General features: G+C 38.9%; 1 protein-coding gene across 6 annotated transcripts in view; it reads right to left on the reverse strand.

The window, feature by feature from the left end:
• Positions 1–18,856, reverse strand: part of dnm3a (dynamin 3a) — a 289,034-nt gene that overhangs the window by 88,586 nt on the left and 181,592 nt on the right. Inside the window, exons 16-17 of one of the 6 annotated variants that reach the window (XM_069937734.1) lie at positions 4,340–4,440; positions 3,843–3,980 (exon numbers count right to left, since the gene is read on the reverse strand). The exons of the other annotated variants lie outside the window; for them this stretch is intronic. Coding sequence (XP_069793835.1) covers positions 3,971–3,980; positions 4,340–4,440 — 111 coding nt within the window. The 3' untranslated portion in view covers positions 3,843–3,970. Of the gene's footprint in view, positions 1–3,842; positions 3,981–4,339; positions 4,441–18,856 lie in introns of those variants that run through there. 6 annotated transcript variants of the gene reach the window in all.

Genomic DNA, 18,856 nt, shown 5'->3' on the forward strand with positions numbered 1-18,856 from the left:
ATCAGTGTCTATGCTCCAACCCTCCAGGCGGAACCAGCAGAAAAGAACAAGTTCTACACCGACCTGCGCAACCTCATCCAACGTACCCCTACAGCCGACAAGGTTGTCATCCTGGGCGACTTCAACGCTCGTGTCGGCAAAGACTCAGAAACCTGGCCAGGAATCCTGGGCAAGCATGGCGTCGGCAAGTGCAACGACAATGGGCGCCTCCTGTTGGAGCTCTGCGCAGAACAGCGGCTTGTCATTACAAACACCCTTTTTCAGCAGAGGGACAGCCTTAAGACCACCTGGATGCATCCCCGATCCAAACACTGGCACCTCCTGGACTACATCCTGGTGCGAGAAAGTGACAAACAAGATGTGCTCCACACCAGGGTCATGCCTAGCGCGGAATGCCACACTGACCACCGGCTGGTTCGCTGCAAGCTCAACCTTCACTTCAAGCCAAAGCCCAGGAACAATAAAGCCCCCAGAAAGAGGTTCAATGTTGGAAAACTGCAGTCAGACGAAGCGAGAGGAAACTTCCAGGCAAACCTCAAAGCAAAGCTCGACGATGCAACCCGCCTCACGGACCCGTCCCCTGAAACCCTCTGGGATCAGTTGAAGACTACCATACTGCAATCCACTGAAGAGGTACTGGGCTTCTCCTCCAGGAAAAACAAGGACTGGTTTGACGAAAACAGCCAGGAAATCCAGGAGCTGCTGGCAAAGAAGCGAGCTGCCCACCAGGCTCACCTTACAAAGCCGTCCTGTCCAGAGAAAAAACAAGCCTTCCGTCGCGCATGCAGCCATCTTCAGCGCAAACTCCGGGAGATCCAAAATGAGTGGTGGACTAGCCTCGCCAAACGAACACAGCTCAGCGCGGACATTGGCGACTTCAGGGGTTTCTACGAGGCTCTAAAGGCTGTGTACGGCCCCTCACCCCAAGTCCAAAGCCCGCTGCGCAGCTCAGACGGCAAAGTCCTCCTCAGCGACAAGATCTCCATCCTCAACCGATGGTCAGAACACTTCCAATCTCTTTTCAGTACCAACCGCTCAGTCCAATATTCTGCCCTGCTCCAGCTCCCTCAACAGCCCCTAAGGCTAGAGCTGGATGAGGTTCCCACCCTGGATGAGACATATAAGGCAATCGAACAACTGAAAAGTGGCAAAGCAGCAGGTATGGATGGAATCCCCCCAGAAGTCTGGAAGGCTGGCGGCAAAACTCTGCATGCCAAACTGCATGAGTTTTTCAAGCTTTGTTGGGACCAAGGTAAACTGCCTCAGGATCTTCGTGATGCCACCATCATCACCCTGTACAAAAACAAAGGCGAGAAATCAGACTGCTCAAACTACAGGGGAATCACGTTGCTCTCCATTGCAGGCAAAATCTTCGCTAGGATTCTACTAAATAGAATAATACCTAGTGTCGCTGAGAATATTCTCCCAGAATCACAGTGCGGCTTTCGCGCAAACAGAGGAACCACTGACATGGTCTTTGCCCTCAGACAGCTCCAAGAAAAGTGCAGAGAACAAAACAAAGGACTCTACATCACCTTTGTTGACCTCACCAAAGCCTTCGACACCGTGAGCAGGAAAGGGCTTTGGCAAATACTAGAGCGCATCGGATGTCCCCCAAAGTTCCTCAACATGATTATCCAACTGCACGAAAACCAACAAGGTCGGGTCAGATACAGCAATGAGCTCTCTGAACCCTTCTCCATTAACAATGGCGTGAAGCAAGGCTGTGTTCTCGCACCAACCCTCTTTTCAATCTTCTTCAGCATGATGCTGAACCAAGCCATGAAAGACCCCAACAATGAAGACGCTGTTTACATCCGGTACCGCACGGATGGCAGTCTCTTCAATCTGAGGCGCCTGCAAGCTCACACCAAGACACAAGAGAAACTTGTCCGTGAACTACTCTTTGCAGATGATGCCGCTTTAGTTGCCCATTCAGAGCCAGCTCTTCAGCGCTTGACGTCCTGCTTTGCGGAAACTGCCAAAATGTTTGGCCTGGAAGTCAGCCTGAAGAAAACTGAGGTCCTCCATCAGCCAGCTCCCCACCATGACTACCAGCCCCCCCACATCTCCATCGGGCACACAAAACTCAAAACGGTCAACCAGTTTACCTATCTCGGCTGCACCATTTCATCAGATGCAAGGATCGACAATGAGATAGACAACAGACTCGCCAAGGCAAATAGCGCCTTTGGAAGACTACACAAAAGAGTCTGGAAAAACAACCAACTGAAAAACCTCACAAAGATAAGCGTATACAGAGCCGTTGTCATACCCACACTCCTGTTCGGCTCCGAATCATGGGTCCTCTACCGGCACCACCTACGGCTCCTAGAACGCTTCCACCAGCGTTGTCTCCGCTCCATCCTCAACATCCATTGGAGCGCTCACACCCCTAACGTCGAGGTACTCGAGATGGCAGAGGTCGACAGCATTGAGTCCACGCTGCTGAAGATCCAGCTGCGCTGGATGGGTCACGTCTCCAGAATGGAGGACCATCGCCTTCCCAAGATCGTATTATATGGCGAGCTCTCCACTGGCCACCGTGACAGAGGTGCACCAAAGAAAAGGTACAAGGACTGCCTAAAGAAATCTCTTGGTGCCTGCCACATTGACCACCGCCAGTGGGCTGATAACGCCTCAAACCATGCATCTTGGCGCCTCACAGTTTGGCGGGCAGCAGCCTCCTTTGAAGAAGACCGCAGAGCCCACCTCACTGACAAAAGGCAAAGGAGGAAAAACCCAACACCCAACCCCAACCAACCAATTTTCCCTTGCAACCGCTGCAATCGTGTCTGCCTGTCCCGCATCGGACTGGTCAGCCACAAACGAGCCTGCAGCTGACGTGGACTTTTTACCCCCTCCATAAATCTTCGTCCGCGAAGCCAAGCCAAAGTAAAAAAAAAATGTCACTGGTGTTTATGGAAGTTTACTGTGTGAATGAACATTAACTCCTGAGTTTTCTACCCTACAATAACATTTTAAAGAAGTAGCAACATTTCAGAAATACTTATTAGCTCTAAGTCAATTCAAGTCAAAGGCACTATACAAGTACTTATTTCCTCCTTCCTACATTCTCAACATTCTGCAGTTCCTTATTCCTGCTATGCTCCCTTAAGAGGACAGCAGCATTTGAAGACAGCACATGTGCACCTTCCTAACATCATGAAATGGAAAGATAACACACCAATAACCCAGAAATGAGTAAAATGATAGCACATAGAAGACTGAAAATAGATATCATTAGCCTTGCTTGTCATAAAAAAGCATAGAGATGACTAAAGCCTCCAGTAAAGTTCATAAATGACAACAATGTAGCTAATTCATCCAGCTCCCATATTGTTGCTGAGCTGACATTAGTGACAGTGGTTACTTTTGTTCTCCACAATGTGTAGGAGTTAACATATTAGATCATGAAGATTTCAAAGAAAGATGCTTTGCAGAATCATACAGAGTTCCAATTTCCCAATTGGCATTCTAATTCTGACTGATCAATCTAACTACTAAACTGCAAACATTTTTGATTGAACTGTTGCATAGTACTGCTTCTTCGCATGTGACTCCCTCTCTCGTCAAAGTTTTCATAATGTATTGTGGAAGGGGCTCGACCAAAATCCTGACATTGTTAAAATGGCAGAAAACAAAATATACCTCAAAAGTACTGGCAAAAATCTCAAGGTTATATTCCAACATTCTTAGCCAGAGAATGTTGTGTAATTCAGAAGAAAAGAGAAAACAAAGTATTTCACATGCTACAATGCAGCTGAATGCTCATTGATTTGAAACATTAATTCTGCTTCTCTCTTCATGAATCTTGCCTGACCTGATGAATTATTGCAGTATTATCTATTTTTATTTTGGAAAACATTCGAATTTTATCTCATACATGACTCCTCACATCTTGCAACAAGTGATCTGTGATTGGTAAATGACAAAAATCTGTCTCACAGTTATATTTCCATTTCTTCAGCTAGAAAAAACTGTGGGCAAGAAAGAAAAATATATTTCAATATTTCTGCACTTTCATATTATTTATTTAATACAATCCTTTTAAACTATGTTTTTGCATATGGATTTCAGCTCATGTATAAGAGATGTGCCATTTCTTTCCAGTGGAAATTGGTAAATTTAACTATCACCTTTATTGCATCTAACAATTGCATTATCCCATTTGTGTATGCCCTCAACATTTGCAAGACTCTTCTTCAACTGTATGTACAAATTAAAGCACCAAAGAATAACTTGCAATATTTGCTTTTGGTCACAATAAAACAGGCCAAAGCCCACAAGTTGCTTAGAGATGAAAATTAAAGGGTCATATTAAATCAGCTCTTCTCACCTTTTTTCGGCTGTGATCACAGCACTGCTCAAAATGCATGGCTCCCTTCCCAATGAAACAGTCAGGTTTAGTTGGTTTCTTCCATACCTCTCTCTTACTGACTACATTAAAAAAACATGAATAATATTTTATGATTTCAGACCGTAGCTCCCCCTTAAATGTGTGGTGTCCCCCATTGAGAATGGCTGCATTAAATCATGTATGTGCTATCTGCATCTATCTGCTTGAGTTTTCAATGCTTTGAGATCTCACACAGCATTACTGGATCTTATATTAATTACCATATTTATGCACATCAGTCCATATGCAGTGACAGAGAGAGATAATTCTGTTTCTCATCGTGAGGTGAGCAAATAAACAATCCTGCTTTCCATATGTTTGATTCTCACCCTTTTTCTATTAACAACCACCTCTGCTCTGCTATTATGCTGCTTTTCCACCTGGCAAACCAAACTGTCAAAATGGCTGGCAAATCCCATAATACTTGGTACCAAATTCAAGAAGGTGAATCCTTGGAATCCAGATGGTGCTCTTGGCTGTGTCCTCAAATCCTGCATGGACAAACTGGCTGCAAATTTTGTGGACATTTTTAACCTCTGAGGACCTCACCTGCTCTAAAAGGACACCCATTATACTGGTGTCTGAAAAGAGTGTGACTTCCCTCAACAATGATTGGTCAGTTGCACTTGGGTCTACAGTGATAAAGTGCTTTGAGAGGTTGGTTATAGAGTAAATCAACTCCTACATCAGGAAGGGCCTTAACCCACTTCAATTTATTTAACATCACAATAGGTCGGTGACTGATGTCATCTCACTGACCCTCCACCCTGCATTAGATCACCTGGACTACAAGAACATCTGTGTCAGGCTGCTGTTTATTGACTGCAGCTCAGTGTCCAAGACCATCATACCAGCAAAACTTATGATCGAACAAATGGAGCTGGGATGGTGTTCATTCCTCTGCAACTGGATCCTCAACTTCCTCATCTACAGACCCCACTCAGTGTAGATTGGCAACATTATCTCCTTGCTGACCATTAACATTGTTCATAAGATCTAAGAGCAGAATTAGGACATTCACCCTATCGAGTCTGCATGCTTACTTCCCTGCTCTATTCCACATACATTCATCATTGCTTAGCCAAGTTTGACTTCAATGCAATCCAAAGATTTGGTGATGACACTACTGCTGTTGGCTGAATAGCAGGAATTAATTTTAGAATATATGATGGAGATCAAGAATCTGGATGGAGAGTGCTAAAACAATCTTGCTATCAATGTAAACAAGGAAGGGAAGCCAAGGGTCCACAAAGTTGCCCAAGTTGAAGGGAGTATGGAAAAGAGGGTTAGTATCTTCAAGTTCTTGGTAGTCCACATGTTGGAGAACCTCTCCTGGAGTCAGCACATTGAGGCAACCATGAAGGTACACAAATGCCTCTACTTTATAAGTCTGAGGAGACTTGGTATCTCATTGAATACTCTACTAAACATCAACAGGTGCACTGTGGGAAGTATAATGACTAGTTGCATCACAATCGTGTTTGGCAATTCAAAGTCCAGCTACATAGAAGCTGCAGAAAGTAGCAAATATAGCCAGACCATCATCGTCTCTGACCTCCCATTGAAGACATCTATGTAAAGCACTTCCTTAAGAAGGCTACAAGTATCTGAAATAACCCCATCTTACTGCTAACTTCAGGAAGAAGGGGCATAAGCCTGGTCCAGCGCCTCTAGGTTCAAGAACAAACTTTCTTCCAATGGCTATTAGGTTCTTAAACATCCTCTTACTATCTGTAGTGGATTGTGGAGGGTCATGTGACCTTTCCATCTGGAACCTGGTGGGAATGTGGGTTGTGGAGGGCCATGAAACTTCTTTGTCAGGTACCTAGTTGGAAGTTGCATCACCTGCCAATTAAGGTTGGACTTTTCCCATCCATTAGTACACACTTGACTACTGGCCCCTTTAATCACCTATTGATTACCTGGGCCAGATTCTCCAGCTAACTGTACTATAAGGTTTATCACATGCAGTAGTTATTCCTCTTTGCTCCTGAGATGAACCCTGCTCCACTTCAGGTCATGAACTGTGGACCACACTGGAGGAGTCATTGGTTAGGTGTGCACTGCACAAGGATCAGAGATGTGGAGTATTGGAGCTGTGACCTCTTTAGACAAGGAATGGTGGGTAAAGTATGGCAATCCTTGCTTGTTACAAGTCCATGTGTAGTTGCTAGTACCAGTAATGTTAAGTCCGATGTGATTGATTACATTGTTTTGTACATTGAGAGTACAATGTACTATGTGTGCTATTCCTGTTGTGATCCCCACATGTTTTAATAAAGATCCTTCCTGTGTTCAGCCTGTGTCCAGACTCATTGCTCTTTGAACCTACTAAACTTTTCCCTTCCTACACAACGCTATCCTTGCCACAATCTACAAAAGAACCACAAAAGACTTTTGGTCTATTTCATTTACTGAACATTTTTTTTCTTCCACTAACTGGAACTGAATACAGTGCAACTCCGATTATCTGAAATGGTCGGGACCAGGCCTATTTCAGATAAACAGTTTTTTCAGAGAACTGGTCACTTTTTAAAAACAGTCCAGTAGCAACAGCAAATCATCTGTAACAATGTTTAAACAACAACAAACAACAAGGGAAAGCTTTATAAGCATTAAAATATGTTCAATTCTCACCAAAAAATATGCTGGCCATGCCAATCACTGACACTTCCCCACTGAGGCCCCGCTAATTCTAGAAGCCTGAGGGTCTGACTCCTGCCTGGGTGCTTGAGGCCCCTACTGCCACCAGGAGCCTGAGGTTCCTACTGGCACCAGCACAGGGTCCCCAAGGTCCGCTGTTGCCACTGCTGGGGGCCCAAGGTCCCTGGTCAGTTTGGCTCGGAAAATAATTTGGATAAATGAGGATTTCTGATTTGTTTCAGATATAAATAAGGATTTTTGGAGAATCCGATTTTGGATAATTGGAGTTGTACTGTATTTATTATATGTTTTTATATTTATTATCTCTTTCTGCACCAAGTTAATTTAACGTACACTAACATAGTATTTTTTTACAAATGTCTCGGTTTGAATGGAGCATATAAGAATTTTGAAGCATATTTTAATTGCACTTGTATGTATGACAAGAAACACATTATCATTCTTCAGGATCAATCTGAAATTTGTGTTTCACGGTGTTGTAACTGAGTAGTACCCCAACATTGATATCACACAATTATTTCCGGGTCTATTGAGCATGGAATGTGAAATTCCAACATGCATTGCCTGTACTGAAAACCTCAAAGAAGCAGGGCAAATGCTGGAAACAATCAGCAAGTCCACAGCCTTTATGCAGACACCGTTGGCATTTGAAATAAATGACCCTTTCATCAGGGAAATGTCAGATTAACTGTCGAAGTTCATACACTTTCATATAGATGTCTATACAAGGAAATGTCTTCTTAATCTTTGCTGGCAAAGGAAGTCTCCTTTTAGAGCAAGACTGAGCCATGAGAGTCAAATTATTGTGTTTTTCTTGACTTGAATGGGGGATGTGACCATTGCTGTATAGGCCACTGTTAATGCATTTTTTAAAAAATAGTATCTTTAGTCAGATGGTAAGGTACCTCCTGAACCAATGTAAAGAATGGGAGTTCCAGGACTTTATTCCAGTGGCAATAAATGCAGGTACAGTGTATATTTCAGGTTAGGTTGGTGTGCAAGTTGGTAGCAAATTGCATGTACTTGCCTTCCCAACTGCATTTTGCTCTTGTCCGAGGTAATGCATATGTGAAAGGTGTTATTGATGAAGCTTTGGTGATATGCTTCATATTGTTACTACGTTGTTTGGATTGTGGACAGCAAACATTCAGAAGGTTGACTGCAGTGCCACTCATGTTGACTGTATTGTAAAAACATGACATCATGGTTGATGGGGCGATGCTTATCAGTGGCAACTGGGTAAGAAGTTCCACAAAGATTTTGAAGATGATGTTACACCAAGGAATTGGGAAGAGAGTCACTCATCACAGAAGATCTACCTTTTGAAATGCTCTAATAGCCAGAGGTATACAGATGATTCAGTTAGGTTTCTAGCAAATTATGACACTGATGGTAGAGATTTGGAATGGTGATACCATAAATATCAATAGAGGAATGGAAATAAGTACCCAGTAATCAGATTCACTCATGCTGAGAGTTGCCATTGTCTGGCACATTTGTTTCTCAATGATGATTGAAAGCAAGATCTACTTCATCATCTAAAAAGGTGTGAATCATCAACGAGCATTCCCTCCTCTAAAAGTTTTACTAAGGACAAATCTCTGCTGAAACAGAAGAGGGAATGTTCATTGATGATTCACAACTTTTCAGGCAACTGCTTCCCTAAGGTGACCTGCTTCCATTAATTACCACCATTTTAATTTGTGCTAGGTATGACTTCAATTACTAAAGCTTTACTCTCAGTTCACATCTGTTTCAATTTTACAATGGCTTCTCAATGTCTCACTCCATTAAATGTTTCTTTAATGTTAAGTTGATAGTAAAGAAAACCAAGCAGAAAGAATGTTTCCCAGCTCGAAGGTGCTCGCTTTCCACTCATGACTATATGGCTCAGTATGACACCACCATCTATAAATTTGCTGATGATACCACGGTAGTGGGTTGTCAAGAAAAGGGGCGATGAGACAGCAAACTGGAGGGAGATCCAGTGATCACTGGGGATATGAGGTGGAGAGGTTAAGCAAATTTAAATTCCTGGGAGTCACCATCTTGGAGGACTTTTCATGGACCCAACACAATTATACCATCATGAAGAAAGCATGTCAACACCTCTACCTTCTCAGCACTTTGCACACATTGGAAACCTTGGCAACCTCTACAGATGTGCAGTGGAAAGTGTATTGACTGGCTGCATCATGGCTTGCTACGGGAACACCAATACCTCTGAGTGTAAAGCCCTGCAAAAGGTAGTGGACACAGCCAAGTAGATCACAGCCAAAACTCTCACCATCATCCAAAAGGTCTACATGGAATACTGTCCTTGGAGAAGAGTAGCAAACATCAAGGATCCACACCAATTTAGGAAATGGTGTTCCTGTTGCTGCCATCAAGAAAGAGGTAATAGGTGCCACAAGATTCGTACCACCAGCATACAGGAATAGTTGATACCCCTCCACTATCAGACTCCTAAACAACAAACTCAATCAGGAACTCATTTAAGGATTCTTATTTTGCATTCTTACCTTCCTTGTTTACATTTCTCTTTTATATACATCTTTCAGCTGCTCCCGTCAGGGAAAAGATACAGGAGTATCAGAGGCAGTGCCGCAAGGCTGAGGAACAACTTCCCACAGGCAATGGGAATGCTGAACGACCAAAGGAACTGCTCACACTAACCATCCAAGATTTTCATTTGTACAAAACAATAATTATTTTTATAGATATAATGTCTTGCATATGTATTATTTGTGAGTTATGTCTGGTTGTGTGTCTGCATGTTTTTGCACTGAGGACTGTTTTGTCGGGTTGTACTTGTACAATCAGATAATAATAAACTTGACTTGACACACCAGGATGGTTCACCAGGCTGAGCACACATCCCTGAGGTGCACCAGTGTTCAGCGTGCCAGTGCTCGATATTTTGCTACCAACCCAGACAGACTGTGGTCCTTCCGTTAGGAAGTCCAGGATCCACATAGATCCTTGATGGCTGAATGACCCTGTCCAAAGTGGACTGAACTCTTAAAACAGTAGGGAGTAGCATTTTCTCTTTGTATCTAATATTGAACTGAAATTAGTGGAACCAAATGCCACGAAGATGCACCATCGTCATGTAATACTTTAGGACCTGATTAATACAAGCGATGAAAGGCAAGATTTTAATGCATGGAATATTGACATAATAGGAAAACGGTGGAATTGGATGCAAACATAAGCTCATATTTGAGTCAATCAATAGGTAACCATTTTTTTTTCTTTTCTGGCCAATTCCATTAACAACACACACAAATTGTGCTTTTTAAAGTGCATCACAATATATAATTGAAATCAGACATTTCAGTTCATTTTTTCATTACCTAAATCTAAAACGTGGCAATCTTATATTAATCCAAGTACTTCCAAATACATTTATTTTAATATTTTGCAAGAGATATTAAGCCAACCAGCAATATAGGCATTAAAGATTTACCTTCACACAGCTAATATTAAGCTTTTAACAAATAAGACCTAACAAAAATAAAAAGATGGAAAATGAAAAGTTGGCAGGCCTATTTTTGAAGATGAGGAAACAAAGATTCTGTGCAACATGAGAAACAAAATTGTACATAATTACACAGAATGATCATGTTCTTTGGATGTTCACTTGATTATGGCTGAACAATTTAGAGTTCGACATCAGAATCTGAGCTGCATTCCATTCAAGATGCACTGTTTTCCAATAAAGCTTTGTATTGAAACTAAATAAATTGTTTGATTAGGCACAATTTAAATGACATTGATTAGCTAGTGGTGCCATCAAAAGAATTCACCAGGGTCCTTACAATGTAATGACAACCGACAGTTGCAATGTGCTGTACTATTAGAAAATTAGAAGCACCTGTTTGTAAAGTAAGATGGGAAATTTCAGAAAAATTGTTTTTCCTCAATTTGACAGAGAGAAATGGTTGGAAGGATCTGACTGTTATGCATGTACTGATATTAGGGTCTAGAGAAATTGCATGAACTTTCTATCCAGATGATCTTAACTGAATGCAATAGCATAAAGCTTATGCATGTGAGACCATTGAATTTTACTGTATGACATGGAGAATTCCATAGCATTCTTCAAGACAGAAAAGGACCTAATTCAGTCTATGCCAATCTTATGATTTCATACATGCTTTCTCCCACTTTAATCTTGTGATAAACCTGTTAAATTCTCAAACACATACTTCCCTCTATTTCTGAAAAAGGCATCTATTTGTAATCGTCTTAACGACTCCTTCTGGGGACATATTCCACGTTCTAACCACTCTCTGGGTAAAGTTTAAATGAAGTGTAATTATTTCTATTATTAAATGGTAATCATTTCACAATTTAAAATACCTCTTTCAGGTCATACAGTGCTTTCCATAATATTTGAAACAAAGCATTTCTTTCTTTTATTTTCCCCCATACTACATGGTTTTAAATTTGTAATTAAATAATTCACATGTGATTAAAGTGCACATTCCTGGTTTTATTAAAGGTTATTTGTAAACATTTTGGTTTGACCATGTAGAAATGAGAGCACTTTTTCTACATAGCTCCCCCATTTCAGGGCACCATAATGGTTGGGACATTTGGCTTCACAGGTGTTTGTGAGTACTCAGGTATGTTTAATTGCAGGTATAAGAGAGCCAGGCTTGTTTCTAAGCTTTTAATCACCTTGGGAGTCTGTAGATGCCATTTTTCAACATGAGTACTAAACATGACTACTTTAATATATAACCATTGCTATGTTCCAAACATTAGGGTGTCCTAAATGAGGGAATTAAGTATAAAAAGCACTGTAATTCCTACATGGTCAAACCAAAATGTATACAAATAATATTTGTTATAGATTTATGTTACTATTAATCTTTAGTTTATAAATATATTATTTTTAGTAAAGTTATTTTGTGGGTTTGGAAACAGGGAAACACATACAAAAACACTCACTCCTCACATTCACATTAGCAGATAAGAAAGGTCTTCCAGAGACAAAGTGTCTGTTCATTCAATGTCAAGTAGAAGTCATGAAAAGCATGTTTCTATTGAATTTAGAGACAATGGTGTTTGCTGAGAGAGGTAACAGCCATTTGCTTCATGACCTGTGAAGACAAATCAGAGACCACTGCCATGAGTTGTTTTTAGGAAAAAGGAGCCAGTGAAGATAAAACCAAGTCATGTGATTAAAGACATTTGAAAAGCTGCATTTTAAATATTCAACCAGATTCATCTGAAGTCAGAAATGTAGTAATATTTTGTGAGATGAACACTGTTGTTGCTTCTTCTTGTTTAGGGAGAGCAATGATGTTGTGGCTATTGTAATTAGCCATTTGTGACTGACCTAATACTGGGTAAAAGAAAGCAAGATCATTCTTGTTTCTGGATTATAACCATTTTGATGGTTGCTTCATCTGACATGCCTGAATCTGTGAAAGTATTGTAGAGGTCACAAGTTCCATAACTTCCATGCAAGAGAAGGGAATTGTGAAAAAGTCATTCGTAAGAAGGAATATGTCTCTGAAAACAACTCTACAAGAATGAGTGAGTTTTGAGAATTCTGATGTCTTGAAGTCTCAACTACATAATTACTGTTCAACAACATTTCGAAGAGTCTGAATTTCAACAGAAAATATTTCTAAGACTGAACTTTAAATTTGTATCATCTCTTCAGAAGTGTGCCTAAACTGTAATGATGTGGAGATCTGCCACGCACACACATATATACATTTGCACACAGTGGGCTTACGTTTAGAGTAAATTAAGAAATGTTATATTATTCATAATTATTAATCAAAATTATTGTTTTGAAGATACCATTGCCTTGGTGAATTTCTATTGCTGCTGGACTATGTTGTAACAAATTGAATAAAATCTGGAATGTGCTCTTTAATCACATATGAATTGATTGATTAAATTTGGAGGACAAGGACAAAAAGGAAAAATAGTGTCTGTCCCAAACATTGTGGAGGGCACTGTACTGTCCTGTTTCCACAGGACGAGTCATTTTGTATTTCCTCCTACATTTCCACAATTTAGTCAAATCTACTTCAATATCTCATTGACTACAGTATTCACTCATTACATATATTTAGGGTGCTTTCTCCAAATTTACCTTTCAATGCCAGGTGCCTCTTTTTCCTGTGGTCTCTGAATTTCAGTTTCTCCTTTTTGATAATTGATTTCATTACCACTTCTTTTGATTTTCAATCACTACTGCTACAATAAAATTGTTGTTTTTTTCTTGTTCCACTTTTCTGTGGCTCTGTATTGACTTGAGAACTGTTTATTTCTATCATCTATCATGATGGGTTAATTTTAACCTGAGGAACTCTGGGTTTGGTTCAAATAATAATGAAAATATAATTTATTTGCACCAACTGCAAATTATCAACTCCGATTATCCAAAATGGTTGGGACCAGGCCTATTTCAGATAAACAACATTTTCGGAGAACCGGTCATTTTTTAAAAACAGCCCAGTAGCAATAGCAAATCACTTGTAACAGTGTTTAAACAACAACAAACAATGAGGGAAGGCTTTTTAAGCACAAAATAAAGTTTAATTCTCACCAAAATAAAAACTTGAGCATAATAAGATCAATCCAACATCAAAAACTCAAAATTCTATTTGGGGTTTTTTCCCAAACTTCCAAAAAATGTTCAACTTGTGACACCAGTTCAATTCCGAAAAATTGTTTGGATAACTGAAGATTTCTGGTTGTTTCAGATAGCCCAGAGGACCCCAAAACCCAGCAGCAATAGATATTCACCAAGACAAATGGTTACTTAAACAAAAGTTGCTTTTAATTATCCTTAAACATGAAAATAGAATCAAACTTTAACTTATCTCTATTGACTTACTTAACCTAACTTAACCCCCTTCTAATTCTAAGTTATCATGTATGTAATGTGTGTGTAGGTTTTCTGATTTTTCTGAAATCCTTAATTATCCAAAAAATTTCCAGAGCTGAACAGACGTCACTTCTGGGTCCAAAAATAGTTTGGATAACTGAGGATTTTGGATAATTGCAGTTGTAGTGTATTAATATTTATAACCTTTTATATTCATCATCTTTTCTTCCTCTAGTGGTACATTGTGTTAATTAATTTATACTCAGCTTGCTGCTAAATTTTATGTAAGTGTTCAGCAGCAGCAAAAATCTCTTTACATCTAGTATACTGTATTTATGTATCTGACAATAAACTCTCCCCATCATTAGATATATATATTATTTTTAATTGAATTCATCTTTGCTCCTAGTAAATATTTTATAAAGGCAAATCGACTTGGATTTCTATGGTGTTTTGAAGTGGCTTGATTCCTTTTGAAGTCCAACCGCTGCTCGAATGTACACTCCCACAAGTAGCTGGGTAGTGTTGACCAGTGTTGGGAAAGGGATATGTTTAAGCATTGACATGAAGATAACTTCAATGTTTTATTTTCAAATTGCAGCTAGACCAGCCTTTCTGTACATCTGAGAAAATGGCAGATTTATTGACTCATCCAAAAGGCCAAACCTCTAAAAGTTCAACATCTCCTCAGTACGTCACCTATTTTTTGTGGGCTTGAACTTCCAATTTTCTGATTCATATGTAAACATAGAGTCAGTGATTCCAGCACATAGTAATTCAGGGTATTTGTCTCCATCCCCTTCAAACTAACCTATTTCAATGTCTGTGAATGGAACACCATTATCAGAATAGAGCAACAGCATCTACATTTTCCATCTCTATTCCCACTTTTTCAACCCCTGTGATCATTAATCATCTCCAAGAAACTGCACCACGCTGAATCCACAACATCAACTATCCAATCTCTATATTGAATATTCACTTTGCAATTTCCATATAAAATATTTCCATATATAATTGATCAATGCACTTGACCTGAACTCTTAAAGCTGATAATGAACTCAAACATCCTTTCAAAGTGTACAATGAAATCAATTCAGTACTCAAATTGAATTAGTCTTCTAAATATTTTAGATTTTTTTTTCTTTTACCTTAATTTTTCTTTTAATACTAGTCATATAATGCATCTGGCAACACAGTTAGGTAAGGGGCTTGAGTTTTTCTCCTCTACTATTTTCTTCTTTCCTCTTATTTTATATATTAGATTTTCCCCCAAAAAAATGTATAGTATTTAGACTATAAATTTTGAATATAATTTATGTATGTTAGTGATATATGGAATATCTTATTTTGTTTATGTAACTGACCATACTATGATATTGAATTGTATTTTTTTTGTTTTTATGTTCTTTATTAAAATCAATAAAAATATTTTTAAAAGTTACATTTTTTTCCAGAAGGACTGCACAAGGACTACATTGTTCTTTCTTTCAGATAAAAATCAAACATTAAAGTTAGGTGACTATATCACACACTTCCCTCATATGAAACAATGTTATATGGTATTCTTTCAGGTTATTAGATATGGTGACTTTTAAAAAATACACAAATTCCCTTGTTCTTCCTTCCACTAAAGTCAAAGCAATCCTGTTACTGAACAGTGGGAATGGAAGTTCCATACTCTGATTTCAACAAATAAGCTTTACCTGAATTTGTACATGTATATGCAGTACCCACTATTCCATACTCACCACTCCTTCCCCCCACCACCCCCCCAGATCACAATCATTTACAGATCTAACTCTGATCAACAATTCATTAATTTTATCACATACTTCCCTGACAACTTTCCAACCATGAATGGCCCTACTTGCACATCCTCCCAAAACTCAAAAGTCTATAATGATTTTCTGTCCTGCAATTGTTAACTTTAAATACCTTCCCACACTTGGCAACATTCTCCAGTCTTGCATTCTTTCTGTACTTAGCTTTGTGACCATTTAGTCTTTACTCTATCATTTGTCAAACTATCATCACTCATGGAAGCCTTCATGAAGCCATTGACATTCCTTTCCTCTCCATATTTGAAACAGATTCATTACATTTCTCTTTTCCTATATGCACTTCAGCACCTCTCTTAGAACTCTCTAAGAAGCAATTGGATATTCATATTTTTGCTGTTATGTAAAACATAACAGTCCCATATATGAGCTACTATACCTACATGGATTTGATTGCATGACATTACACATAGCAGTAAATAATCAGAGATTAGTTAAGCCGCCATGGTTCCTAAAATCTGGAAAATCTAGTTAACCCCCTTCTCCATTCCTTTCTCAATCTCCTTTAAATTTACCATACTCGAAGTATTCACCCAAATCCCTTTTTAAAGCTACTAATAAAAATTTCTTCTGTAAAGCAAGTACATGCTATATCCACCGTAATATGAACCAATTCTAAATAATTCTGAGTAACAAAGCTTTTCCTCAAGTGACCCTGGTTTTTTCACCAATAATCTTCAATTCGTGTTCTCTGATTATTGGCTTCCTCGCCACTGAAGGAAGTCTCTCTTTATTTAACATGATCACTTTGTACTGTACTTCAGGAGAATGAAATGTTTATTTTGGGCTGTTGCAAAATTTTAGGATTTCATGTTTCAACATGAAGAAAATAATTCCTAAGCTTTCTTCATTAAATATAATTGATTTATTTTACCCCATTTTGGTATTTTCATGTTTATTTAAATCAAATCAGATTCTAGATTGTATTGAATTTCATAGAATTATTTTCTGACAACAGTTCAAGTTTAATTTAAAAAAAAGTCAAGAAATAAAATTTAATTAACTGGTCAATGCTACTCAAGCACAAAAGTTGTTTCAATTATTAAAGTTGTTTATAACATTAACGACTAAACAATGGGTTAAGATTTTATCAGCCAAAAAAATTGCTTTATAAATAACCTGGTGTGTTAGCAGCAGGCTATGATAATTCTAAAATGGATATTGGGCAATCAACCAATATAAACAAAGACTAGCATGTTAAAATTGAATGATTGCTCTTGGTATTTTGCTCTGGAGAAATTTCTCCAACATCCAGTCAAACTATCCTACATCCTAAAAATAAGTAAAAAGTATCTGATTAAGATCAACACAGATATATTTATAGGATGGAAAAAGTTGATTATATGCTACTGATAATATGCTTCTGTCTAATTTGTTCTTAACATATATTAGTAATTTAATGATAATGCATTTTCAATGACTTAAGAAAATGTCTGTGTAAGAGGCATGCCTGGAGTTTCCAAAACATTATACTGGACATGCTATTGTAGTTCGCCCAAAATCAGCCAAATTGGTGCAAAGTTCAATCATTTTTGAGAAAATTGTAGTGAAAGCATTACGTGGTAGTTTAAAAACCTGTACTGAATTCAGGACTTCCTGCTTATATTATTGCCATTGTGAGTTTTCATGATTTGCTTCTGTTTCTGGGCTTTCAAAGAAGTTGTGAAAATGTAGCGTTTTTAGTCTTAAGACAGCAATAGGTTAATTCAGAACTATTAATCAATTACTTTGATATAAAAATAAATAAAAATGTTTGAGTATTTTAAATTTATTTAGACATGCTAATTTGAGTATGAGTTTAATGGTGTGTGTGTGTGTGTGTGTGTGTGTGTGTGTGTGTGTGTGTGTGTGTGTGTGTGTGTGTGTGTAACAACACTTGTTTTGCGGTAATTTCATTAATATTCATATTATTGTCAATACATCTTGTGTATCTGTGAGGTATTCTTACTGCAAGTAAGAACATTTCACACACACAATAAACAAATGCACTGAAATTCTTACTTGCAGCAGGAATATCTCACAGATACACAAGATATCTTGACAATAATATGAATGAAATTACCACAATATGTAATTTCACTGAAAAATAAATAATAAAAGTTAAAGGAGAAGTAAATGAATATTAACAGTTGCAGTTAATACAAACCAAAAGTGCAATTAGATTTTTGTCCATGGTGCTAATAATATTGTTATAAAATGTTCACATTTAATTATTTTCGATGCCAAAGAAATTAGGTTTGAAAATGTTACCCAACTACTTTGCTTCAATGCAGATTTTATGTTCAGGAATATGTTTTGATTTGAATTTTTTAAAAATTCCTCAAAGGTACATTTGAAATCTGATGCAAACTTGATCACAATTTCCACCCAGATTGTGACTGGAACAAAATGGAAATCACATTCAATCATATATGACATCTCATTTTTCATACAGAGGCTATCTTTATATATATTGAGGCTCTCAGAGCATTATTATAAACAGTATGAATGGATAGCAAACAAGGATCCCTATACAAATTACCAAATTTCAAGCAAGCCAGGAAGGAAGATGGACCCGCAAGACCGGAGACACAGTGCCACTCCAAAGGGCTCAACTGCCTGGTCCTAACACCAGCAACTCCATACAGGTGTTAAATAACCTGTAAGAGGAATTGATGGTGTTTTAAAACTAAAATCCTACAACCACAGGTCTGTGTCCAAGATGGTGACAGTGGCCACAAGTGGTTGCAGACCCCAGTGATCAATTAACCAGTGCAGGACACCAGAAATGGGGCGAACCCTAACACCCTCCCTGTATTGAGAGGCAGAAGAGATGGCCCTACAGGATGATGACCACAATGGTGGACCAGCAAGGTGCTCAGCGGTTCCACACAGACTGTGGCCAACTTGTGGTCGGGTTACCTGCAGGAGCTGCAGGAGACTGCCTCATGGGAACCAGGTATCAGAGCCAGGATTCGCGAGGATGCTGAGGGTAAGAAGAGCTCCTGAAGGGCCTCGGGTACTGAAGGCTTCCTGATCATGTCGGAGGTTTCAATCTGGAGCTCAGGTTGCCGATAGTTTGAATAGGAGGCTGCAGAGGCTGTGGGGGTGCTG

This window comes from Narcine bancroftii, chromosome 5 (genome assembly GCF_036971445.1).
Source record: "Narcine bancroftii isolate sNarBan1 chromosome 5, sNarBan1.hap1, whole genome shotgun sequence".
NCBI lineage: Eukaryota > Metazoa > Chordata > Chondrichthyes > Torpediniformes > Narcinidae > Narcine > Narcine bancroftii.